The sequence below is a fragment of the Mustela erminea genome, chromosome 1 (assembly GCF_009829155.1).
Source record: "Mustela erminea isolate mMusErm1 chromosome 1, mMusErm1.Pri, whole genome shotgun sequence".
NCBI classification, from domain to species: Eukaryota; Metazoa; Chordata; class Mammalia; order Carnivora; family Mustelidae; genus Mustela; species Mustela erminea.
Window position 1 is genome coordinate 102072844 of NC_045614.1, and position 27732 is coordinate 102100575.

At 37.6% G+C, this 27732-nt stretch overlaps 1 protein-coding gene across 1 annotated transcript in view; it reads right to left on the bottom strand.

Annotated features, from left to right (window-relative positions):
* The window catches only part of LMLN (leishmanolysin like peptidase), an 83188-nt gene that overhangs the window by 12568 nt on the left and 42888 nt on the right, over window positions 1–27732 (bottom strand). Inside the window, exons 12-16 of the mRNA XM_032336024.1 lie at window positions 22085–22195; window positions 11485–11617; window positions 9061–9220; window positions 6400–6530; window positions 1879–2089 (exon numbers count right to left, since the gene is read on the bottom strand). Coding sequence (XP_032191915.1) covers window positions 1879–2089; window positions 6400–6530; window positions 9061–9220; window positions 11485–11617; window positions 22085–22195 — 746 coding nt within the window. The remainder of the gene's footprint in view (window positions 1–1878; window positions 2090–6399; window positions 6531–9060; window positions 9221–11484; window positions 11618–22084; window positions 22196–27732) is intronic.

Consider the following 27732-nt stretch of genomic DNA (forward strand, 5'->3'; position numbering starts at 1 on the left):
AATTTCCTTTGATCGAATCCATCAGAGGAGTCACTATGTATGGCAGTTATAGCTTTATAAAATATATTTATTAAATAATAAGACTTAAAAGTCAAAATTCCTCCTTGATCTGTGGGCTACAGAACGGATACTGTATTAGCATGTATAAAAACAACATGAATCTCCTTGCTCATTTCCACTGGAGCTCTTGGATGACCAGGTGGATTCACAATGGGCAGTAGTTTTAAAAGGAATCATTTTTTTCTGAGAAGTAAGTCTCAACACTGGGCTTAAAATAGTAAACCATGCTGCAAACAGATAGGCTATCATACAGGCTTTGTTGTTCCACTTACAAAGCAAAGGCAGAGTAGATTTGGTGTAATTCCTAAGGGCCCTAGGATTTTCAAAATGGTAAATTAGCACCAGCTTCAACTTTAAGTCATCAGTTGTATTACCCCCTAACAAGAGAGCCAGCCTGTCCTTGGAAGCTTTGAAGCCAGGCACTGACTTCTTTCTAGCTATGAATGTCCTTGATGGCATTTTCTTCCAATGGAAGCTTCATCTACATTGAAAATCTGTTGTTTGGTGTGGCCACTTCCATTATTTATCTTAGCCAACTCTGTATAACTTGCTGTAACTAATACAACAGTACCTGCTACTTTCCCTTACACTTCTATGTTACAGAGGTGTCTTCTTTCCTTAAACCTCATGAACTCAACTCTGCTAGTTGCTGACTTTTCTTCTGCAGCTTCCTCACTTCTCTTGGCCTTCACAGAAGTGAAGAGAGTTGGGGCCTTGCTCTGGATTAGGCTTTGACTTAAGAGAATGTTGTATCTGCTTTGAACTTCTATCCAGACCACCCAGACTTTCTCCCTTTCTCCATGTCAGCAACAAGGATGTTTCTTTTTTTTTTTTTTTTTCAGTCATTCATGTATTCACTGTAATATCACTTTTCATCTTCTCCAAGAAATTTTCGTTTGTATTCACAGCTTGGTTAACTGACAAAACCAGCTGTTGACATGCTTTCTTCACTAAGTTGAATCATTTCTAGCTTTTGATTTAAATTGATAGACATGTGACATCTCCTTTTACATAATACTTAGAGACATGGTAGGGTTATTAATTGCCCTAATTTCAATATTGTTGTGTCTCAGGGAATAGAGAGGCCTGAGGAAGAGGAGGGAAATGGGAATTGTTGGTTGGTGGAGCAGTCAGAATACACAAAATTACCAATTAAGTTCAGTTTCTAATGAGTGTGGTTCCTGGTGTCCCCAAAGAACAAAATTACAATTGTAAAATCAAAGAACACTGATCACAGATCACCATCACAAATATAATAATAATTAAAAGGTTTAAAATATCATGAAAATTACCAAAGTGTGACACAGAGACATCAACTGAGCCAATGCTGTTGGAAAAGTGGTGCCGGCAGAGTTGCTGCCAAGGTTGGCACAAACCCTTCATTTGTAAAAAATGCAGTATCTGTGAAGTGCAATAAAGTAAAGCAGAATAACATGAGGTATGCCTGTATAACTGAAATACATTTAAATGCTTGTGTTTAATGAGCAGAATTTTGTTTACACTTAATTTCAAAACGAATGGTTGAAACATTCAGTTTTTGTAATCTTGAGTGATTTTTTTTTTTTTTTTTTTTTTTTTTGCAAAAAAGAGGTCTTTAGAAATGTTCCTTATCCTTCCTCTTACTGAACGGAAGTGTCGTTTACTCACCTTCAATTTCTAACAGTGGTGGTAAGGAGGCCTTCCAATAAAACTGCAATTAGAAGAGAAGATGCTCCACCTGTTTTAAGAGTTTCCACCTTTCAAGAGTTTCCTTAAAGGGAATTTCCAACATTATATAAGAAAAGTCTTGTCTTTACTCCAACCACAGAGACTACTCACCTAGTGGAAGAGCTCGGGTCAAGTTAGTAGCTGGAGGATCTCTTTCTGGAGGACAGAGCTCACAGAAGTCCCAACACGATGGGCAGAGCAGGTTACCATCATGAATCCAGCCATTCATCTGAATACTGACAGGGAGGACCTGCCCAGCTCGACTACACAAATATGAAGTGTTCTGAACCCAAACTGTCAGACCTTGAGGAGAACAAGAAACCTTCAAATAGGAAGGGAAAAAAATCAGATTAATAAGATTCTCATATAGGATATATGAGCCTTTTTCATCTACAGGAAAATACATTAGAATTTACTAAAAATACTGACTATAAAACACAATTTGGAATATAGGCATATCTTTAATCTCGTATAAAGAAAGTTAAACTATTCAGGTTCTAAAAGAATTTTCACTCTTTGGTAGTAGCTCTTAGACTTTTTGTTTAGCATTTTTAGAAAAAATCTGAGGAAAGCTACAGACACTACTCTTTAATGATACAAGGCAACACACAACTTAACATACAATTTGGATTTATAGACCCTGAAGCCAACTTGTCAAGAGTAACATTTCTGTAGGGGTGCCTGGGTGGTTTATAGTCTGTGGAGCATGCAACTCTTGATCTCGGGGTTGTGAGTTTGAGCCCCACATGGGGTGTAGAGATTACTTGAAAAAAATCAAACCTTAGGGGTACTTGGCTGGTTCAGTCAGAAAAGCATGCAACTCTTGATCTCAGGGTCCTGAGTTCAAGCCCCACGTTGGGTGTAGAGATTAAATAAAACTTTAAAAATATTAATGATAATGATGATAATAAAATCTTTAAAAAAAGAATAACACTTCTGCAGATTATACTATCCTCATTATATTTCAGCTCAAACCTTTGTCAGAGCCATTACTCATGTCATTTTCTCCACAAGTCGTAACTTTTGTAAATCAAATTTTTAAATTTTAAATTGTAAAAATAATATCATTGTAAAAAAAGTATTACAGTACAGAAATGTACATAATACAAGTTTTTTATTCTTTTTCACTATCACAGACCCTCTGCTCAGGTATAAAAAAGGTCCTAGTGATTTTATATGGACTGGTAACATCTTTCTTTCTTTCTTTCTTTTAAAGATTTTATTTATTTGACAGAGAGAAAGAGAGATCACAAGTAGGCAGAGAGGCAGGCAGAGGAGGAGGGAAGCAGGCTCCCTGCTCAGGGAGCCTGATGTGGGGCTCGATTCCATGATCCTGGGAACATGACCTCAGCCGAAGGCAGAGGCTTAAACCACTGAGCCACCCAGATACCACAGGACTGGTAACATTCTTAAAGGTAGGACTAACATCTTAACTGCAAGGGGTAACTAATAAAGTCAATTTTATTTTATATATTTTTTAAAGATTTTATTTATTTATTTGACAGAGGGAGAGATCACAAGTAGGCAGGCAGAGAAAGAGGGGGAAGCAGGCTCCCCACTGAGCAGAGAGCCTGATGTGGGGCTTGATCCCAGGACCCTGAGATCATGACCTGAACTGAAGGCAGACACTTAAGTGACTGAGCCACCCAGGCATCCCTCAAAGTTGTTTTCTAAAAAGACTTCACATTAATTTCAATTCTGCTACTTCACTTTATAGATTTCTGGAATCTCTCTCCTGGGCCTATATTCAAACCAAGTGTGTGATTATGAATATGTCTAATGGTGGCAAATTTTTTACTTAGCAAGTTAATGTAATTTTTAGAAATACCTAAAAGTTGGCCAGAACCAAACCTAGTAAAGGTAGTTGAGTAAACTAGGTAACATTAGGTTAGTATAGGTACAGGGATGTCCTTGTGTATAAGAAATACACAAATTTGTGTGTAAGTAGGAGGATGTCCTTGTGTATAAGAAATACACAAGAAATACCTGGGGAAGAGGGTGAAGCATGTCAGCAGTTTGCATTTAAATGACTCAAAAAAAATTTTGTACCATTCTTGCAACTTTTCTGTCAAAATAAATAAAACAAACAATAAAAAACAAAATAGCTAACCCATGTTAAGTGTTTGGAGATTATACACATTTTCCCACAAAATGGTGGTTAGTATTAAGTTAGCAAAATTAACTGACAACTCTAAGTACAGGGAAGCCAAGTACATTTATTCAATCTTTATATATAGCATTGCAAATCTGCATAATCCCTTTGCGGTGCTGTAATGTGACAGACTTTTTTTTTTTTTTTTTTTAGACTTTATTTATTTATTTGACACTCAGAGATCACAAGTAGACAGAGAGGCAGGCAGAGAGAGAGGAGGAAGCAGGCTCCCCGCCGAGCAGAGAGCACGATGCGGGGCCGCATCCCAGGACCCTGGGATCATGACCTGAGCTGAAAGCAGAGGCTTTAACCCACTGAGCCACTCAGGTGCCCCAATGGTGACAGACTTTTAAAATAGCCTGAAGATGGGATGCCTGGCTGGCTCAGTCTGTACAGCATGTGACTCTTGATCTCAGGATCATGAGTTCAAGTCCCACATGGGATATAGAGCTTACTTAATTAAAAAAAATAATAAAATAAAATAGCCTGAAGAGGTCATTCTTCTCTATCCTGCCACTATTCTAGCCTTATCCCCTTTAATATTTTCACTTAAGGTAATTTATTTCAAAAGAAATTTTTTTAATTAATGTGCTTATATGAATCTGTTTTTTACACATATACATTTTACATCTTACATAAATGTGCTTGTAAAAGCACATTTTTATCATGAAAAGTGAAAATTAGCTCAATATATAACAGGAAATGACTTCCTTAATTATGATACCTTAAAAAGATGTAATGTCTTGGGGCGCCTGGGTAGTTCAGTGGGTTAATTCTTTGCCTTTGTCTCGGGTCATGATCTCAGGGTCCTGGGATTGAGCACCGCATCAGGCTCTCTGCTCAGCAGGGAGCCTGCTTCCCTTCCTCTCTCTGCCTACCTCTCTGCCTACTTGTGATCTCTTGCTCCAGCAAATAAAATAAAGAAAATCTTAAAAAAAAAAAAAAAAGATGTAATGTCTCACAGCCATAAATAATAGTAATTATTGGGACACCTGGCTGGCTCAGGTGGTAGAGCTTGCAACTCTTGACTTCAGGGGTATGAGTTTAAGCCCCAAATCGTGGGTAGAGTTTACTTAAAAAACAAAACAATAGTAATTTTTATTATTGGAAAAATTTGGAAAAGGTGTTTTGCTCCACACTAAGTGAAGGCAGTAAAACAAAATTTTGTATTACGATTACAACTAGGTCAAAACTATGAATTTAATAAATACATAAATCTGCAATGTAATTTATCAGAAAATGGTTGCTAGATTACAGCTGTCAGATTATAGCTTAAAAGTTATGTATTTTGAATTGTCTTTTGTAAGATTTCAAAGATAATTTTATATGAATTGGATAAAACGTGAATTATATCTCAATAAAGCTATTATCAGTAATTTCAAAAGTAACAGTGAAATTACCAGCTATAGAAGTCCATTTAGATCTTGCAGCTGAAATGGTACAAAGAATTCTTTTTTTTTTTTTTAAAGATTTTATTTATTTATTTGACAGAGAGAGATCACAAGTAGGCAGATAGGCAGGCAGAGAGAGAGAGAGAAGCAGGCTCCTTGCTGAGCAGAGAGCCCTATGCGGGATTCGATCCCAGGACCCTGAGATCATGACCTGAGCCGAAGGCAGTGGCTTAACCCACTGAGCCACTCAGGTGCCCCAGTACAAAGAATTCTTATTTTTCAATTCTCAGGATCACACTTTCCTCCCTGAGATTCATAAGCAGAATATGTTAATACTCTTTAAGTTGGATGCCCCTAAGTTAACCCACTGAGCCACTCAGGCGAATTTATTTATTTGACGGAGAGAGAGAGAGCACACAAGCAAAGGACCAGCAGGCAGAGGGAGAGGGAGAAGCAGGTTTCCCCACTGAGCAAGGAACCCGAAGCAAGGTCTTAATCCCAGGACCCTGCTATCATGACCTGACCTGAAGACAGACCAACTAAGCCACCCAGGTGTCCCTCTTAATAAGTTTCTAATAAGGTGATACAGTCATTTCAAATCAGATATGTAAATGAGACAATTAAGAAAAAAGTATTTTGCTACCTTTGGATTTCTAATTACACAGGAGAAAACCTATTATTAATCTGTAGCTGATTTATTAATTCTTAAATCCACACTTTCCTCAGATCTTATGAAATAAAATTGCAAATTTTTTCCATTACAAAGTAGTATTTGTATTCAAAAACAAAATTACATACATTCCATTATTTCCTTGGGATATATGTCCAAAATAAAATTACCATAAAACTTGCTGATATATAACAATTATATGTTTTTGTAAACAAATGGAAAAAGGTTAATTTCTCTCAAGGAAATGATAATATTTTCATGAAACATAAGCATCCAAGCTAATATTAACATAAATAAGTTGAAAGCATTAATCAGTACATTATATAAAAATATAAACTATTTTAAAATGTAAAAACCACTGATAACAAGATAAAATTATATAATATTTTATAATAATTATTAACAATCATATAGTTTACCTGATAACATCCACTCCCCCAGTCTGGGTAACTCAGCTTCCTCTCACACTTTTCCATGACAAATGCTGATTTCTGAATTAGACAAACTGAATGAGGTCCATACTTTTCAGCACCATAGTTTTTAAAAAGATCTGAAACAAACCAAAGAATTTCTCTTAAAAATTGACTTCTGGCTCAAAGAAGAAGTTGAAGCATTCCATTCTTATGGCTAAAAGTTGCTTTAAAAATGGAGTATGTTTGGGATGCCTGGGTGGCTCAGTTGGTTGGACGACTGCCTTCGGCTCAGGTCATGATCCCGGAGTCCTGAGATCAAGTCCCGCATCGGGCTCCCAGCTCCATGGGGAGTCTACTTCTCTCTCTGACCTTCTCCTCGCTCATGTTCTCTCTCTCATTCTCTCTCTCTCAAATAAATAAATTTTAAAAAATGGAATATGTTTAATGGAAATTATCAATTAAAAAAAATCAAGAGAAATGGGCTCCAAAATCAAACTGGATTCTCAATAAAGGACTTAGTGGGAAGAAATTATTATATCAAAAAATAGGAGATAAAACTGGCCTAAAGTATCTAAAGGAGATTTACAGAGGAAATGGCACTAAAAATCATCTTTACTGGTTATCTAAATAGGAATCCCCCCCCGAGATGAAGCCAAGTAATTTATCTAACAAAGGCTTTTTTGTGGTGCTGCAGAAAGTTTTTTACAAAGTTCTTTATTTTCACTGTATGCCATCTCCTGGAGGTCCATACCTAACATGCTGATGCAGTCTCAGACTGAGCACAACCATGCAGAGATACAGGATTAAGGACCTCCAAATATCTAATAGACAAAGGAATAAGCTCTTTACCCTGCTTAGCAATAATTTGTTCTCTTTAGGCTTAATACAGTTTTCATCTTTTGAAAGCAGAGGTCTTTTTTTTTTTTTTTTAATATTTATTTATTTATTTGACAGAGATTCCAAGCAGGCAGAGAGGCAGTCAGAGAGAGGAAGAAGCAGCTCTCTGCTCAGCAGAGAGCTGATGTGGGGCTCGATCCCAGGACCCTGGCTGGGATCATGACCTGAGCCGAAGGCAGAGGCTTTAACCCACTGAGCCACCCAGGCGCTCCTGAAAGAAGAGGTCTTAAAGATGGGTATTTTATGTCAGTTTTGAAAAATCTTAATTACATAACCTAAGAAAGAAAATATAAAACAGAATAAAATTTTTTAAAAAATTTATGAATACGTCAATGTCCTTGAAAAAACAAAGTGATCAGTGTCAAAAAAGAAAAGGGGGTGGTTACCTAACTACAGCCCTCAGGCATCCTGAAGGCTACCTGAAGGTTTTTATAAATAAAGTTTTATTGGAACACTGCCCTTAATTTACATATTGTCTATAACTGCTTTCATACTGTAACAGCAGAGTTCAGTAATTGCAACAGAGACCACATGACCCACCAAGTTTAAAATATTTACTATTTTTGTTTAAAAAAATTTACTATCTTTCTCTATATAATAAATGTCTGCCAACTCCAGATCTAAAACAATAAAGTGTGATACCATATCATTGGCAAACCCATAATTGACAGATCTCTGCATTTCTTGGCTTTAACATGGAACTGCTGAATAGTTATAAGTTTTTAGATGTTTATTGAATAGATGAGTGATGAAAAAAATGACTGTACAAATCCAGTTAAATCTACCAGGTTTAAATATAAAAGGAAAACCATTTTGAAAATTTAAAATGAAAATAACAGAATCTGTAATAAAGTATGGAATAATTGGGGATTAAAAGGGACCAGGTTTTGGGGTAACTGGGTGATGGACACTGGGGAGGGTATGTGTTGTAATGAGCACTGGGTATTATATAAGATTGGTGAATTATAGACCTGTACCTCTGAAACAAATAATAGACTATATGTTAATTAATTGAATTTAAATTAAAAAAGAAAAAAGGACCAGATTAGAAATTTTGATGACCACAGAGTAAAAAACTACCTATCACTCTTTATGTACGTATCAATGTGATAACATTTTGTTTACACAAGTGAATACCCAATTGGCAATATATCTTACCACAGAGTATTATTCTGATATCCGGAGAATGACATGTTACTTCTAAATTACATAAAATGCACACTCCTCAGAAAAGAAAACACAGGATACCTAATATGATTTAATAAAAAGAGCTCTGCACTGGAGGACCTTAGGCTGGCACCAATTAACTGTATTACTTAGTATCTCTTCATTTACTTGTGACATTCAGTATGTTCTGTGTGTCTCTCATCAGGTTTTTAGAAAATAAAATAAAATGATAAAAATGAAAGTGCTTTGCAAATGGAAAGTGTCATGCAGATGTAAAGTACAACAAAAAAGTAGGGTGTACACATCTGCAAATATATCTAAACAACTAAATACTTGTTATGTGTCATAGTTCTAAACATTTATTATGTGAATTCATTTAGTTCTCGCAAGTACTCTATAAGATAGGTATTATTATTCACTTGGTACAGAGGAAGAAACTGAGGTACAGAGAAGTTAAGTTACTTCTAACAAATGGATACCAGTGGAACCATAATACAAATTTAAATAGTCTGGCTCCTGGGTCTGTGCCCTTAATCCTTACTCTATATTGCTAATATGTAATTTTCATATATATACAACATTTCATTTCACTAGACTACTAACCTGGTTGATTTTCCAATATTCTACAATCTGAGCTGCGCTGATATTCACCACTTAAATGCCAACTGAATTCCTGACTGAAAGGGCAGTAGTCAGCAATTTCTACTGAACCACCATAATAAGGCAAATCTTCTGTAGGTATTCCACTTAGTTCATCGAAGTACTATAAAAAAAAATTGTTAGGAAGACAGTAAAGTAAGAATCATTCTGTATAATCAAAACAAAGTCCACAGGCAATTTATAGCAATCCTCTAATGCCACATAATATAAAAAAGATATCACTGTACTTTTCTTCATATATAATACAATATAAAGACAATATACTACCTGAGCAGTATTTCAAGGTTGTCGTAGTTTTAGAAATAAGTAAGGTAAGTATCTTAGTCTAAGTTTTTTACTAAATGATAGATTTGACTAGTGTTTTAAAAGATGAATAGAAAGGTTTTAAGAGTTGAAAAAACATAAAACTGGGGCGCCTGGGTGGCTCAGCAGGTTAAAGCCTCTGCCTTTGGCTCAGGTCATGATCCCAGGGTCCTGAGATCGAGCCCCGCATGGGGCTCTCTACTCCACAGGGAGCCTGCTTCCTCCTCTCTCTCTCTGCCTGCCTCTCTGCCTACTTGTGATTTCTGTCTGTCAAATAAATAAATAAAATCTTAAAAAAAAAAAACAAACCTCACAAAACTAATCCAGAGAATTAAGATACTTTAAATATAATGTACTTCAAGTGTTTTTAGAAGACTTAATTTATGTGTTGTTTTGATAAATTTGAAAAAAGTAAAACTGTGATAATATGAATGAGATCATATATATAAAATACTTTGAGGGGTGCCTGGGTGGCTCAGTTGGTTAAGCCATCTACCTTCGGCCCAGGTTATGATCTTGGGGTCCTGCACAGGAAGGGTCTGCTTCTGCCTCTCCCTCTGCCTCCTCCCCACCCCTCTCTCTTTGCCTCTCCTCTGCCTCAATTCCCCCGGCTCCCTTTCCTGCTTCCGCTCCCCCCAAATAAATAAATACATAAAATCTTAAAAAAAAATACTAGGAACACCAAAGAATTAAGGCACCAGAAAAAACTTAAAGATTTCACGTTTACACCAACTCCTTGAATTATATTACTATGCCTAGAAATACAGTTGCCATCTTATGATATCTGAAGCATTCAGTGTGGTCATAAACATATACAGGAAGCTCAAAATTTAGCAATTATCGTTTTAAATTATCTTCTAAGATACAACTTCTGACTACAGAATCCTTTGTAAATGTCAGGCAGAACAGAGGTATTTTAGAGATGGCCACTGCAGGAACAAACTTAAAGGTCCAATCAGAGATTCAGACTGAATATGTGGGACCCTGTCCTTCACCCTTTTTTTTTTGTTGTTAGAGAGAGAGGAGGGTCAGATGGAAAGGGAGAAAGAGACTTTTTTTTAAGATTTTATTTATTTATTTGACAGAGAGAGAGAGAAAGAGAGAGAGAGAGAGACAGGGGGAGAGGGAACACAAGCAGGGCGAATGGGAGAAGCAGACTTCCTGCCAAGCAGGGATACCGATGTGGGGCTCGATCCCAGGACACTGAAATCATGACCTGAGCTGAAGAAGACGCTTAACCATCTGAGCCACCCACACGCCCGAGAGAAAGACTCTTAAGCAGGTTCCATACCCAGTGTGGAGCCCAGAGCTGCGCTAGATCTCACAACTCTGAGATCATGACCTGCGCTGAAATCAAGAGTCAGATACTTAAACTGACTGAACCACAGACAGCCCTTCACCCAAAAGGTGAAGACCTTTTGGAATTCACCTGTCAAACTTTTTCTAAAGAAGAACTTTCAAGACTTTTAATTAATTGAATTAGAGTGTCTCAGTTATTTTCTTTGAAGAATTTTGTCCTTTTGTGTTAATTAGAGGAAACTAAAGATGAAGACTTTGGAAACAATTAGAAAAAAATACAAACTACTTAAAAAAAGATCCGATAAATATTCTAAACGCCTTTTGCCATTACTACAAGACTTTGCTAGATATTAACTGTTGTTGATTAGCACATTGGGTTTAAAGAATTTAAAGAATTCTTCATTTTTTTTTAACTTATAGAAAATAAATGAGGACTTTCATAAGTTGAAAAACTCAAGAGAATTCACTCTTCTAACTCAAAATTGAGACTTCTCTTTAAAAAGTTGAGTTGAGGGCGCCTGGGTGGCTCAGTGGGTTAAGCCGCTGCCTTCGGCTCAGGTCATGATCTCAGGGTCCTGGGATTGAGTCCTGCATCGGGCTCTCTGCTCAGCAGGGAGCCTGCTTCCCTCTCTCTCTCTCTGCCTGCATCTCCATCTACTTGTGATTTCTCTCTGTCAAATAAATAAATAAAATCTTTAATAAATAAATAAATAATAAATAAAAAGTTGAGTTGATTTCTAAAATTGTGCCCAAAACAAGTGTTACCTGGTACTCTGGAGGTAAAGGTTTTGAAAACTTCTGCAAATTACACACTGCAACTGCTCTCTGGTCCTGTCTGCAAGTTAACTGCAATGGATTACTTCTGAGTGTGTCACAGAAAGGGCTCAGCGTCTGTCTCCTGCATACAAAGATAAACACCATGGTATCAAACTCTAAAGAAAATAAAACAAATCCATTTTTGAGCTTATCTTTTCTATTATCATTTCAGTATACTTTTTAATAGCTTAATACTAAATGCTGCATCAAGTTATGAAGTTATTTTTAAAAGTGTAAAAAGAAATGCTTAATGTAGATATGAAAGATTAATGCTACATGCACTGTAACATTATTCCACCAGTATTAAACATGATTCTATTTATCTCTTTCTCAAATTTTGCCAGTAAAATGGGAGTTCTGCAGACCTGACCTGCATGTTAAAGACAGATAATAAAATTTCTGATCTTGCTTAGAAATGCAAATCTTCATAACCAATATAATGGAGTCTAAGAAAGAGATGGAGATGGAGATGATGCACTTCTGTCCTGCAGCTACAAAGAATTTTTTCTATGCCACAATCTAGTTCAAACACTTTCTTTTGACAGTTTATTAAATTGAACACATTCACAAGACATCTTGTTTTCATGTGCAAAATGAAGATTGTGTGAATACTCCTAATTATTACAAGTTGTTCTGTTCTGTTAAACCTAATCTTGAAAGCACAATTTGGAAAAAGATGTCTTGTAATTTCCAAAGACACTGAAATCTATTGCTTTGTTCTGTAGAAATAATCTTCAAATTAGTCATCTTATTGATAATTACAATATATATTAATATAATGGTAATGTTATAAATGAAATTCCAGTGTTCTTAAACAATATAAATCCTATTAAGACTGCCAAATTATAATAGGAATATTGCTATTTTTCCTCTTCTCCCACGTGCTTGCTGGAGAAAAAAGCCTAGGTTAGATTTCTTATTTTAAGGAAAACTGATACTTGCTACATTTAAGTTAACACAGTATAGCAATAAAACATCTCTAGGGGAGTTATAATTTCTTGAGATAAAATATGTAAAAGTCCTACCACAGTCTTTGATAAACATGAAGCAGCACAGTGTAACAGGAAAACAAACATCTAGAAGTCTTCACATAGGCTTGGTTTCAAATACTAGCTTATTTGATGTTTATTTAATATTCCTGAGCTTCAACCATAAAGTGCTCCATGTCTAGCACATACAAGTTACTCAATAAATATAATTTCACTGTCCATACCACTTGTATAAAATCTTTATATAAGGCAATTTCATAGCTTTCTATGATAAAGTTCCCAATGAAAATGACCAGTAGTTCTTACTAAGTCACTTCCTCAATACCACAAAATTCTTTTCCTTTTTCTCTAACATAATACATAATTTACCTTGAATTAAAATATGAGTTTTGGCTAACTGGATAAAGAGGAGTAAGGAACTTAAAAAACACTGATTTAAAAAGCTCCAAAGTTAGAGTTGTTCAAGATTCATGACATATAATTCTACAGCAGTTTGGCTTATAGAACTTTCTGCAGAGTGCTGTCCAATATGTTTAATCATATAGTGGCTATCAACCACTGTTGATAATAGCAATGTCCACAATCGCCAAACTGTGAAAAGAGCCAAGATGCCCTTCAGCAGACAAATGGATAAAGAAGATATGGTCCATATATACAATGGAGTATTATGCCTCCCTCAGAAAGGATGAATACCCAACTTTTTTATCAACATGAATGGGCCTAGAGGAGATTATGCTGAGTGAAATAAGTCAAGCAGAGAAAGTCAATTATCACACGGTTTCACATACTTGTAGAGCAAAAGAAATAACATGGAAGACATTAGGAGGAGAGGAAAAATGATTGGGGGAAATTGGAGGGGGAGAAGAACCATGAGAGACTGTGAACTCTGAGAAACAACCTGAGGGTTTTGGAAGGGAGAGGGGTTGGGGGATGGATGAGCCAATAGTGGGCACCAGGAGGAGGACACATATTACATGGAGTACTGGTGGTGCTCCATGGGTGTGCTTACATGGGTGTGGTGCATAAATAATGAAACTTGGAACTCAAAAAAAAACAGAATAAAAATTTTCTTAAAAATCGCAGAGAAAAAAGAAAATCCTGAAAGTAGCTCCAGACAAGAGGTCTGTAACCTACAATGGCAGAAACATTAAAGGGGCAGCAGACCTATCCATAGAGACCTGGCAGACCAGAAAGGACTGGCATTGTATTTTCAGGGTACTAAACTAGAAAAATATGCAGCCAAGAATAATATAACCAGCAGGGCTGTCATCAAAAATAGAAGAAGAGACAAAAAGCTTCCAGGACAAACAGAAACTGAAAGAATCTGTGATCATCAAACCAGCCCTACAAGAAATATTGAAAGGGTCCTCTAAGCAAAGAGAGAGGCCAGAAGTAACAGAGACCAGAAAGGAACAGAGACAATATACAGTAATAGTCACCTTACAGACAATACAATGGCACTAAATTCATAACTTTCAATAGTCACCCTGAATGTAAATGGGCTAAATGCCCCAATCAAAAGACAAAGGGTATCAGACTGGATACAAAAGCAAGACCCATTTATATACTGTCTGCAAGAGACTCACTTTGGACCCAGAGACACCTCCAGATTGAAAGCGAGGGGGACAGAAAACCATTTCTCATGCTAATAGACATCAAAAGAAAGCTGGGATGGCAATCCTTAAATCAGACAAATTAGATTTTAACCCACTGAGCCACCCAGGTGCCCTCAGACAAATTAGATTTTAAACCAAAGACTGTAATAAGAGATGAGGAAGGACACTGCATCATACCTAGAGGGTCTATCCAACAAGAAGATCTAACAACTGTAAATATTTTTGCCCCTAACATGGGAGCAGCCAATTAATAACAAAATCAAAGAAACACATCAATAATAATACAATAATAGTACAGGACAGTAACACCCCTCTCACTGTAATGGACAGATCATCTAAGCAAAAGATCAAGAAGGAAATAAGGGCCTCGAATGAAACACTGGACCAGATGAGCTTCATAGATATATTCAGAATATTCCATCCCAAAGCAACAGAACACACACTTTTCTCTAGTGCACATGGAACATTCACCAAAATAGATCACATACTGAGTCACAAATCAGGTCTCAACCAGTACCAAAAAATTACGGTCATTCCCTGCATATTTTCAGAACACACAGTGCTCTGAAACTCGACCTTAATCACAAGAGGAAAGTTGGAAAGAATTCAAATACACAGAGATTAAAGTGCATCCCACTAAAGAACAAATGGGTCAACCAGGAAATAAAGAAGAATTAAAAAAAAAGTCATGGAGGGGCACCTGGTGGCTCAGTGGGTTAAGCCTCTGCCTTGGCTCAGGTCATGATCCCAGGGTACTGGGATCGAGCTGCACATCTGGCTCTCTGCTCAGCAGACAGCCTGCTTCCTCCTCTCTCTCTGTCTTCCTCTCTGACTACTTGTGATCTCTGTCTGTCAAATAAATAAATAAAATCTTAAAAAAAAAAAAAGTCATGGAAACAAATGAAAATGAAAACACAACTTTTCAAAATGCTTGGGATGCAGCAAAAGGGGTCCTAAGAGGAAAGTACATAGCACTACAAGCCTTTCTCAAGAAACAAGAAAGGTCTCAAATACAAGACCTAATCCTATACCTTAAGGGGTTGGAAAATAACAGCAAACAAAGCCTAAACACAGCAGAAGAGAAATAACAAAGATTAGAGCAGAAGTCAATGAAATATAAACTAAATAAACTGTAGAAAAGATTAACAAAACTAGGAGCTGGTTCTTTGAAAGAATTAGTAAGAATGGACAAACCACCTCTAGCCAGACCTATCAAAAAGAAGAGGACAGATCACAACCAACACTGAAGAAATACAAACAACTACGAGAACATATTATGAGTAACTCTATGCCAACAATTTAGATAACTTGGAAGAAATGGATAAATTCCTAGAGATGTATAAACTACCAAAATTGAACCAGGAAGAAACTGAAAATCTGAACGGACCCATAACCAACAGGAAATTGAAGAAATAATCAAAAACCTCCCAACAAACAAGGGCCCAGGAACAGATGGCTTTCCAGGGGAATTCTACCAAACATTTAAGATTTTATTATTTATTTGACACAGAGAGAGGGAGAGAGAGAGAGAGAGATCACAAGGTCAAGAGGCCGGCAGAGAGTGGGTGGGGAGCAGGCTCCATGCTGAGCAGAAAGCCCAATGTGGGGCTCGATCCCAGGACCCCGAGATCATGACCTGAGCCGAAAGCAGAGGCTTAACCCACTGAGCCACCCAGGCGCCCATTCTACCAAACATTTAAAGAAAAATTATTACCTATTCTTCTGAAACTGTTCCAAAAAACAGATATGGGGGCGCCTGGGTGGCTCAGTGGGTTAAGCCTCTGCCTTCGGCTCAGGTCATGATCTCAAAGTCCTGGGATCGAGCCCCGCATTGGGCTCTCTGCTCAGCGGGGAGCCTGCTTTCCCCGCCCTGCCTGCCTCTCTTCCTGCTTGTGATCTCTTTCAGTCACATAAATAAATAAATAAATAAATAAATACCAAAAAAACCCCAAAAAACAGATATGGAAGGAAAACTTCCAAACCCATTTTATGAGGTCAGCATTACCTGGATCTCAAAATGAGATAAAGACTCCACCAAAAAGGATAATTATGGACCAATATCCCTGATAAACATGGATGCAAAAATTTTGACCAAAATACTAGCCAATAGGCTCCAACAGTACATTAAAAGGATTATTCACCAAGACCAAGAGGGATTTATTCCTGGGCTGCAAGGCTGGTTCAACATCCCCAAATCAATCAATGTCATACACTAAATTAATCAAAGGAGAAGAACCATGTGATCCTCTCAAGAGATGCAGAAAAAGCTTTGACAAAATATAGCATCCTTTCTTTTTTAAAAAAATATTTTATTTATTTATTTGAGAGAGAGAGAGAGAAATAGTGACAGAGAGCATGAGTACGAAGGAGAGGAGAAGCAGACTCCCTACTAAGGAGGGAGCCCAACGTGGGACTTGATTCCAGGATCCTGGGACCATGACCTGAGCTGAAGCAGATGCCAACTGACTGAGCCAACCAGGCTCCCCTCCTATCTTGATTAAAACTCTTCTCAGTGTAGGGATAGAGGTTATATACCTCAATATCATAAAAGCCATCTATGAAAAGCCCACAGTGAGTATCATTCTTAATGGGGAAAAACTGAAAGCTTTTCCCCTAAGGTCAGGAATACAGCACGGACGGCCACTATCATCATTGCTATTCAAAACAGTACTGGAATTCCAAGCCTCAGCAATCAGACAACAAAAAGAAATAAAAGCCATCTGAATCCACAAAGAAGTCAAACTGTCGTCACTCTTTGCAGTTGATATGATATTTTATGTGGGAAATCCAAAAGAATCCATTCCAAAACTGCTAGAACTCATATAGGAATTCAGTGAAGTGGCAGGATATAAAATCAATGCAGAGAAATCAGCTGCATTTCTAGACACTAACAAGATAGAAGAAAGATAAATTAAGAAGTCGATCCCATTTACAACTGCACCCCAAACCACAGGATACCTAGGAACACATCTAGCCAAAAAGGCAAAGAATCTGTACTCAGAAAACTATAAAGTACTCATGAAAGAAATTGAGGAAGACACACAGAAATGGAAAAATGTTCCATGCTCATGGAATGGAAGAACAAATATTGTTAAAATGTCTATGCTAGAATGATCTACATATTCAATGCAATCCCTATCAAAATACCATCAATGTTTTTCACAGAACTAGAACAAATAATCCTACAATTTGTATGGAACCAGAAAAGACCCTGAATAGCCAGAGGAATGTTGAAACAGAAAGCCAAAGCTGGTGGCATCACAATTCCGGACTTCAAGCTCTACCACAAAGCTGTCATCATCAAGACAGTATGGTACTGGCACAAAAACAGACACAATGATCAATGGAATCAATGGAACAATCAATGGAATAGAATAGAGAACTCAGAAATGGACACTGAACTCTATGGCCAACTAATATTCGACAAAGCAGGAAAGAATATTCAATGGAAAAAAAGACAATCTCTTCAACAAATGGTGTTGGAAAAACGGACAGCCACAAGTGGAAGAATGAACATAGACCATTTCCTTATACCATATACAAAGAAAGACTCAAAATGGATGAAAGACTTAAAGGTGAGGCAGGTATCCATCAAAATACTAGAAGAAAACACAGGTAGCAACCTCTCTGACCTCCGCTGCAGCAAGTTCTTCCCACATACATCACCAACTGCAGCAAGTTCTTCCCACATACATCACCAAAAGCAAAAGTGAACGAACTGGGACTTGATCAAGATAAAAAGCTTTTGCAGAGCAAAGGAAACAATCGACAAAACCAAAAGACAACCAACTGAATGGGCGAATATCTTTGTAAACGATGTATCAGATAAAGGGCTAGTATCCAAAATCTATGAAGAACTTATCAGACTCAACACCCAAAGAACAAATAAACTAATCCAGAAACGGGAAGAAGACATGAACAGACATTTCTGCAAAGAAGACATTCAAATGGCCAACAGACACATGAAAAAGTGCTCCACATCACTCGGCATCCAGGAACTACAAATCAAAACCATAAAGAGATACCACCTCACATCAGTCAGAATGGCTAATATAAAGAAGTCAGGAAATGACAGATGTTGGAGAGGATGTGGAGAAAGGATGAAACCAGAGAGGGAGAGACAAACTGTAAGAGACTTTTTTTTTAAATTAACATATAATGTATTATTTGCCCCAGAGATACAGGTCTGTGAATCATCAGTCTTAAACAAGACACAGCACTCACCATAGCACATACCCTCCCCAATGTCCATAACCCAGCCACCTTGTCCCTCCCCTCCACCTGGCAGCAACCCTCAGTTTGTTTTGTGAGATTAGGAGTCTCAACTCTAAGAGACTCTTAATCCCAGGAAACAAACTGAGGGTTTCTGGAGTGGAGGAGGGTGGGAGGGATGGGGTGCCTGGGTGATGGACATAGGGGAGGGTATGTGTTGAGGTGAGTGCTGTGTATTGTGTAAGACTGATGAATCACAGACCTATACCCCTGAAGCAAATAATACAACATATGTTAATAATAAATAGATAATAATATTGGAAAACCAAACAGTGTAATTGATCATATTAACAGAGTTTTTTTAAAAAAATCACATGATTATATCAACCAAAGCAAAAAAAGGACTCGACAAAAGTCAACATCCATTGTGATAAAAACTCTCAGAAAAATAGGTAAAGAGGGGAACTTCAACTTGAACAGAAGCATCTACAAAACACCTACAACTAACATTATACTTAATAGTGAAAAACTGAATGCTCCCCTCCCCCAACTGTGTTCATGGATTAAAAAGCTCAATAGAGGGGCACCTGGGTGGCTCAGTGGGTTAAGCCTCTGCCTTCGGCTCAGGTCATGATCTCAGGGTCCTGGGATGGAGCCCCACATCGGGCTCTCTGCTCAGCAGGGAGCCTGCTTCTCCCTCTCTCTCTGCCTGCCTCTCTGCCTACTTGTGATCTCTCTCTCTCTCTAATAAATAAATAAAATCTTAAAAAAAAAAAAAGCTCAATAGAGCTGAGATGTCAATTCTCCTAAAATTGATATATAAGTTTAACACAATTCATAGAAAAATCCCAGCAAGATTTTTTGTAGACACAGTTATTCTGAAATTTTATGAAAGGCAAAGGAACTAGAACAGCTAAGATAATTTTAAAAAGAGTAAAGTGGATCAGTTTACAGATTTTAAGACCTAGTATCACTACAGTAATCAAGGACTGTGCAGTATTAATGAAGTGACAGACACATAGACCAATGGAACAGGAAGCGAGAGCACAGAAATAGACCCATATAAATACACCCAGCTGATTCTCTGACAAATGCAAGAAAGCAATAATAAAAGAAAGACAGCCTTTTCAACAAATGGTGCTGGAGCAACTGAACATCCATACACAAAACAAAGAACCTTGATCTAAGTCTCTCACTTTATACAAAAATTAATTCAAAACGGATCTCAGTCTACAATATACAACATAAAGCAATTAAATTTTTGAAAAAGAAATACAAGAATCTTTGAGATTTAGGGCTTCGCCATTGACTTGATATTGAAAGTATGTCTCAGAAAAGAATATATTGATGATCTGGACTTCATCAAAGTTAAAAACTTTTACTCTACAAAAGACCCTATTAAGAGAATAAAAAGGAAAATTATGGATTAGGAGAAAATGTATGCAAACCACGTATCTGACAAAGGACTAGTACTTAGACTATACTAAAAACTTTCAAAACTTAACAGTAAAAAAAAAAAAAAAAGAAAGAAAGAGAAAAGCAAACATTTCAATTAGAAAATTGGCCTAAAACATGAAGAGGTATCTCATCAAAGAGGCTATACAGACATCAAATAAGCACATGAAAAGATATTCAACATCATTAGGCATTAGGGAAATGCAAAGTAAAACCACAATGAGATACCACTACTATCTTTTAGAGTAACTAAAATAAAAAACAGTGACAACATTAAATGCTGACAAGGATGTGGAAAAACTGTCATCACTTATACATTGCTGGTAGAATATAAAATGGTATAGCCATTCTGGAAAAGAATACTGGAGCTCTGGAAAAGAGTTCAGCAGTTCCTTAGAGAACTAAACTTCCAACTACCATATGACTCAGCAATTGTTTATCTTGGAGAAATGAAGATTTCTTTCCACACAAAAACCTGCACACAAATGTTTACAGCAGCTTTATTCATAGTAGTCCAAAACTGGAAACAACCTAGGTATCCTCCCACGTGTGAATGTTTAGGGCACCTGGGTGGCTCAGTCCATTAAGCAGCTGCCTTCAGCTCAGGTGATGATCTCAGGGTCGTGGGAAGAGACTGCAACGGTCTCCCTACTCAGTGGGTAGTCTGTATCTCCCTCTATCCTTATCCCCTGCTTGTGACCTCTCTCTCTCTCTTTCAAATAAATCTTTAAAACAACAACAACAACAACAAAACATGTGAATGCTTAAACAAACTGTGGTATATCCATATCATGGAATATTATTCAGCTATTAACTTGAGGAAACTATTGATATACACAACCCAGAAAATTATGTGGAGTGAAAAAAGTCAGCCCCAACAGGTTATATATAGAATGAATCAATTTATATAACATTCTTTAAATGGCAAAATTATAGAAATTAAGAACAGATTAGTGGTTTCCAGGGGTGTAAGAGGGGCTGGAGTGGGAGGGAAGTAGGTATAAATCTATAAAATGGCAAGATGAAGGATTCCTGTGGTACTGAAATATTCTGTGTCTGATTGTATCAACGTCAACATCCTGGCTGTGTTACTATACTACAGTTATTACAAGATGTTACCAATTAAGAAAACTGGATAAAGTATATATGGAATCTCTGTATATTTCTTTAAAACTACATGTAAACCTATAATTATCTCAAAATAAAAAGTTAAAAAAAATATACATTTACAAGGGTACTTGCTGGCTCAGTCCATGAAGTGTGAGGCCCTTTCTTTTTTTAAGATTTTATTTATTTATTCGTTAGAGAGAGAGAGAGAACAAACATGCAGAGGGAGAAGCAGGCTCCCTGCTGAGCAAGGAACCCAATGCAGGACTCGATCCCAGAATCCTGGGATCATGACCTGAGCCTAACACAGCCACTTAACCAACTGAGACACGCAAGAGTCCTGAAATGTGAGGCTCTCGATCTCAGGGTTATGAGTTCAAGCTTCACAGTGGGCACAGAGCTTACTTTAAAAAAAAAAAAAAAAAATGCATAAACATATGAATATGTGGGCATACACATCCCCCAAACTTGATGAGTGGACTTTTAAAAAGTTTGCTAGGTGGTTTTGATTTTCATCCAGATTTGAGAGCCATTATTCAAAAGTATTTTCATGTTTTTGGATACTGAATCAACAGTTGCATCTATGTTTATGAGTGCATTCTCTGAAAAAAATAGTAAGAATGATAGAATATGCAAAAATTTTACAGTTTATAATTTATTCATTATAAAACTAAATAGAAATGCTTATGGCTCTCATTCCCACATTGTGGATTCTTTTCATATATGATTTAAAACAAAAATGTATCAGGACGTCTGGGTGACTCAGCTGGGTAAGCAGCTGCTTTCAGCTGAGGTCATGATCCCAATGTCCTTGGATGGAGTCCCACATTGGGCTCCTTCCTCAGCGGGGAGCCTGCTTCTCTCTCTGCCTCTGCCTGCCACTCTGTCTGCCTGTGCTCACCCTCTCTGATAAATAAATAAATAAATAATCTTTAAAATAAAATAAAATAAAATAAAATAAAATAAAATAAAATAAAATAAAATAAAATAAAACAATAATGTATCTACTTATTATATTACCACGAAGCACCACAGATGGTTTTCTGTACATTTTGAAATTGAACTGTTTAGGTAACATTTTCAAAATAGTGACATTTTAGGTTTAGGATAAAGAACAAAATCAGAAATCAACCATGTTATCAAAGATATAATGAGGAAATGTGTTCTTACTTTTGTTTCTGCTGGTCAATCCAGAATTTGCAGCTCTTCCTGACGAAGTCACAGCCCATTCCTCGGCCCCAGTCTAACTTCTCAGCCATACTGTAGTTAGCCTTATACCAGCTGTGGAAATAATTCAAATAAAGAAGTTATTACTGTCATTTTAAAAACAATTCCAGCATACTAATTACAAATCTCAACAATGAGCAAAGCAGGACCTCAAGACAGAGGAGCATTTATAAGCAAAGCACTTATACATGGGAACTGTTGCACAAAATCATGTAAAATAAGCACTGGGAAACTTGTCTTATGGTGAGGGTACTTTTGTATTTGAAAAAAAAGAAAATCAAAACCAAAATATGTTGTCACTGTAGTTTTCAAAAATGACAGAAGTCACAGAGTAGATAGTGGTTAAGGTGTGAGACAAAGGGATTAAGGGCCAAAGAAACAAAAAGAGAATGAGGAAAAAAAAGACAAGGGAGTAAACTAAGGAAAAAATAGTGGACTTACTAGTTGGATAAACATTACCTAATCTGATTCAGTTGGCCCTAGTTTCTTGCTTTGTGGCCTTGAATTCATGATATTCCATCAATACAGGTTCTGCTTGTGACTAAAAATTAAACTATTATAATAAGACATAGGAATATTTTTGTCTAAAATTAAAAATTTTTTTAAATGTTCTAATTTCAGAAAAAAACCTCCACATTTATTTGGTTTCCTGGCAACTTTATTTATTATTTTTTTAAAGATTGTATTTATTTACTTGACAGACAGAGATAACAAGTAGGCAGAGAGGCAGGCAGAGAGAGAGGAGAAAGCAGGCTCCCCGCTGAGCAGAGAGCCAGATGCGGGGCTGGATCTGAGGACCCTGAGATCATGACCTGGGCCGAAGGCAGAGACTTAACCCACTGAGCCACCCAGGTGCCCCAGTTTCCTGGCAAATTTAATCAAAGCCTAGGAACCTACTTTTATTAGTTTTTCTTTTTCAAGATTTTATTTGAGAGAGAGAGAGAGAGCATGAGAAAGAGCACAAGCAGGAGGAGTGGCAGAGGGAAAGGGAGAAGCAGGCTCCACGCTTAGCAGAGAACCCAATGTGGGACTCAATACCAGGACCCTGGGATCATGACCTGAGCCAAAGGCAGACACTTAACCAACTGAGCCACCCAGTTGCCCCTTTCTTCTTTATTCTTAATAATAAGATTAGTTTACAAAAACTATAAAATTATAAAAAATAGATTCTTACCATATATACACACACGCACACACACACACACACACACATATATGTATATATATATTTGTTTGAGAGACAGTGAGAGTGTGCACATTCATGCTAGAGGTTGGAGCAGAGGGTGAGGGAGAGGAGGGGGGAAGAATCTCAAGCAGTCTTGGTATGAGCCTGATGTGGGGCTCAATCTCATGCCCCAGAGATCATGACCTGAATTGAAACCAAGAGTTGATCCTTAACTGACTGAGCCACCCATGTGCCCCAGTTTCTAAACTTTTCATATTATATCGGTCCCTTTAGCATTACCAAAACAGTACATAAAAACAAAGGCTCAAAGGCCAAGGGAATGACAAGAATTTTTCTCTCCATTCCGGCTACCTTCCCACAAAATAAAAATTAAAAAAGGATCATCTTCAAAACATTCTCTTCTTTAAATTTTAATTTAAAAAATTTTAAAGATTTTATTTATTTAGGAGTGCCTGGGTGGCTCAGTGGATTAAGCCGCTGCCTTCAGCCCAGGTCATGATCATGGTCTCAGGGTCCTGGGATCGAGCCCCACATCGGGCTCTCTGCTCAGCAGGGAGCCTGCTTCCTCCTCTTTCTCTGCCTGACTCTTTGCCTACTTGTAATCTCTCTTTCTCTGTCGAATAAATAAATAAAATCTTTAAAAAAAGAAAAGATTTTATTTATTTATTTGAACGAGAGAGCACGTGGGGAGGCGGAGGGAGAAACTGAGATGGAGAGAGAGAGAGGGAGAAACTGAGAGAGACACTGAAGACATGAATCTCAGCATTCCAATAACCAAAATGCCAGCAGCCTCTGCAGCTATAATGTGACTTATGTTAATCAGTTAATGTAGGTCAAGTTGTCCAGATAGTAACAGATGCCCTCAGTATTGCACACTAGCAGTCATTTTAGCAGTGCTTAGGTTAGCCACTCCTTCTCCCTATGGATAAAATGTAAAGTAATAAGATTTCCTTGGGAATTAACATATCTAATATAGGTTGAGTACAGAGCATAGTATCAGCACTATGTCACTGAATCGCCAGCTAAATACTCCACCTACATTTCTTGAAACCCTCCCGATACCTTCTTTGCAGCTCTTCCTATGCTATGAGTCAACAGTTATTAAGCATTTCTTCTATGGTAGGCCCTTTGTTTAATGATAAGCCTCTACCAGTGAATAAACAGACACAGCTCCTCCCTTCATGAAGATTATAATCCAGTGGGGAATTCCTGACGTTTTTTTGTTTGTTTGTTTTAAAGATTTTTATTTATTTATTTAACAGACATCACAAGTAGGCAGAGAAGCAGGCAGAGAGAGAGGAGGAAGCAGGCTCCCAGCTGAGCAGAGAGCCCGATGCGGGCCTCCATCCCAGGACTGTGGGATCATGACCTGAGCCGAAGGCAGAGGCTTTAACCCACTGAGCCACCTAGGCACCCTTCCTGACATTTTGTTTTAAAACAAATGATGTTTTAAAAAAAATTACAACTGGGATGAATGCTACAGAGATTAAGTATAAGCTGGTAATAGCAGCACATTAATAGGAAAACCTACATTAGTCTGGGGAATTAGGAAAGATCTGAGGAAGCAGTTTTAAGCTAAACCCAAAGGATGAGCTCGAGTTAGCCGAGGGAGCAGGGGAAGCACTGGAAAGAGAATTTCTTAGGGGCATTAGAGGGTTGTGAAATCAATTTATTGTATCTTAACATTTATTTCTCATTCTTCTAAAAATCAATAAAATAGGGAAAAAAAGAACTGCATTGTTGGTAGTAGGGTAAATATATTTCCATGAACTTTGGGTTAGCTTTGTATACAACAGCTAATACCCGAGGTGGCACCTACATGGGCCAAACACTTTACTAAGGACTTTACATGTATTAACTCACAAAACACTGAGGTATGTATCACATTTTCCCTTATTTTACAGATGAGAGAACTGAGGGAAAGAAACAGCAAGTAAGTAGCAAAGACGGGACTTGAATCTAGGGTTCTGGTTTCAATGTCAATGTTCTTTATAAAAAACTGGGATATAATTCATACCTTATAAAATTCACCCTTATAATGTATATAATTCAATGTTTTTAGTATATTCACAGGGTAGTACAACCATTACCATTATAGGCATATCTCATTTTCTTGCATTCCACTTTATAATATTTTGCAGATACTGTCTTTTTATTGTTACAAATTGAAGGTTTGTGGCAACCTTGTGTCAAGCAAGTCTACTGGCACCATTTTTCTGACAGCATTGGCTAACTTCCTGTCTGTATCACACATTGGTAACTTTCACAATATTTTGAACTTTTTCATGATTATTATATTTGTAATGGTAATTTGTGACCAGTGATCTCTCCGGTTACTATTGTTAATGGTCTTGGGGCACCAGGAACCACACCTATACAACAATAAATGTGTGTATTCTGACTCCTGCACTGACTGTTCCCAGTCTCTCTCCCTTTCCTCAGTCCTCTCTATTCCCTGAGACACAACAATATTGAAATTATGCCAATTAATACCCTATGGTGGGCTGCCTGGGTGGCTCAGTTGTTAAGCATCCAACTTCTGATTTTGGCTCAGGTCATGACCTCAGTGTCTGGGATCAAGCCCCATGTCAGACTCTGGACTCAGCGCAGAGTGTCCTTCTCCTTCTCCTTCTACTCCTCCTCCCACTCATGCTCTTCTCTCTCTCAAATAAGCACATACATCTTAAAAAAAGAAAATAACCTAATGTGGCCTTCCAAGTGTTCAAGTGAAAGGAAGAATCATGGGCGCCTGGGTGGCTTAGTGGGTTAAAGCTTCTGCCTTTCGCTCAGGTCTTGATCCCAGTCCTGGGATCAAGCCCAGCAGCAGGCTCTCTGCTCAGCAGGAAGCCTGATCCTCCCGGCACAACACCCCCCACCCCGCCCCCCCTCTGCCTGCTTCTCTGCCTACTTCTGATTTCTGTCTGTCAAATAAATAAACTCTTTTTTTTTTTTTAAGATTTTATTTATTTGCTTGACTCAGAGAGAGAGATCATAAGTAGGCAGAGAGGCAGGGGTGCCTGGGTGGCTCAGTGGGTTAAGCCTCTGCCTTCAGCTCAGGTCATGATCCCAGGGTTCTGGGATCGAGCCCCGCATCGGGCTCTCTGCTCAGCAGGGACCCTGCTTCCCCCTCTTCCTCTGCCTGCCTCTCTGCCTACTTGTGATCTCTCTCTCTGTCAAATAAATAAACTCTTAAAAAAAAAAAAAAAAAAAGAAAGAAAGGTAGAATCACATGTTTCTCACTAAATCAAAAGCTAGATATGATTTAGCTTAATGAGGAAGGCATGTCAAAAGCTGAGAGAGGCCAAAAGCTAGACCTCTTGCACCCATTAGATAAGCTGTGAATACAAAGGAAAAGTTCTTGAAGGAAATGAAAAGTGATATTACAATGAATACATGAATAATAAAGAAAGTAAACAGCCTTATTGCTGATAATGAAGAAAGTTTGAGTGGTCTCAAAGAATTCTACTGTGGGTAAAATGCTACCAAACAGCATCCCATGCTATAGAGAAGTTATTCATTAAAGGAAGAGTCCAACAGTGTGACGAACTTCATTGTCTTCTCTTAAGAAATTGTCACAACCACCCCAACCTTTACTGCCCACTGCCCTCATTAGCCAGCAGCAATCAACTGACTGAGCCACCCAGGCACCCCCTATTTTTAAATTATGGCATGTACATTGTGGGGTGCCTGGCTGGTTCAGTCAGTACAGCATGCAACTCTTTATCTCCAGGTCATGAGTTCAAGCCCCACATTGGGTGCGGAGATCACTTTAAAAAAATTAAAAGTTATGTACGTTGTTTTTTTAGATATAATGCTATTGCACATGTAACAGACTACTGTATATTTATATGTACTGGGAAACAAACCAAAAAATTCATTTGATTTGCTTTAGTTAGTTGAATGGTGTGGAACCAAACATGGTATTTCTCTAAAGCAAACCTATATCTAATTTCAGAACATTTACATCATCCCTCAAAAAACTATGTCCCCATAGTAATCACTAATAATTACTTGCGATCTCAGGGTCAAGAGATCAAGCCCTGTGTCAGGCTCTGCACTCATTGTGGAGTCTGTTTCAGATTCTCTCTCCCTATCCCTCTGCCCCTCCTGCTTGCGCTCTCTCTCTAAAATAAATAAGTAAATCCTAAAAAAGAAAAAAAAGAGAGAGATACTAAAGTGGCTATACCATTCTGCATTCCCACCAACAATGAATGAGAGTTCCTGTTGCTCCATGTCTCTGGCAGCAGATGTTCCAGATTTTGGCCATTCTCACGGGTGTGTAGTAGTATTTCATTGTTATTTTAATTTGCATTTCCCTGATGACCCTTTTTTCCCCCTGCTTTTTCTTTAATATGATTGCCATCTTCCCTGATACATGATTAGGTGCCTTCTTAATGACACCAAA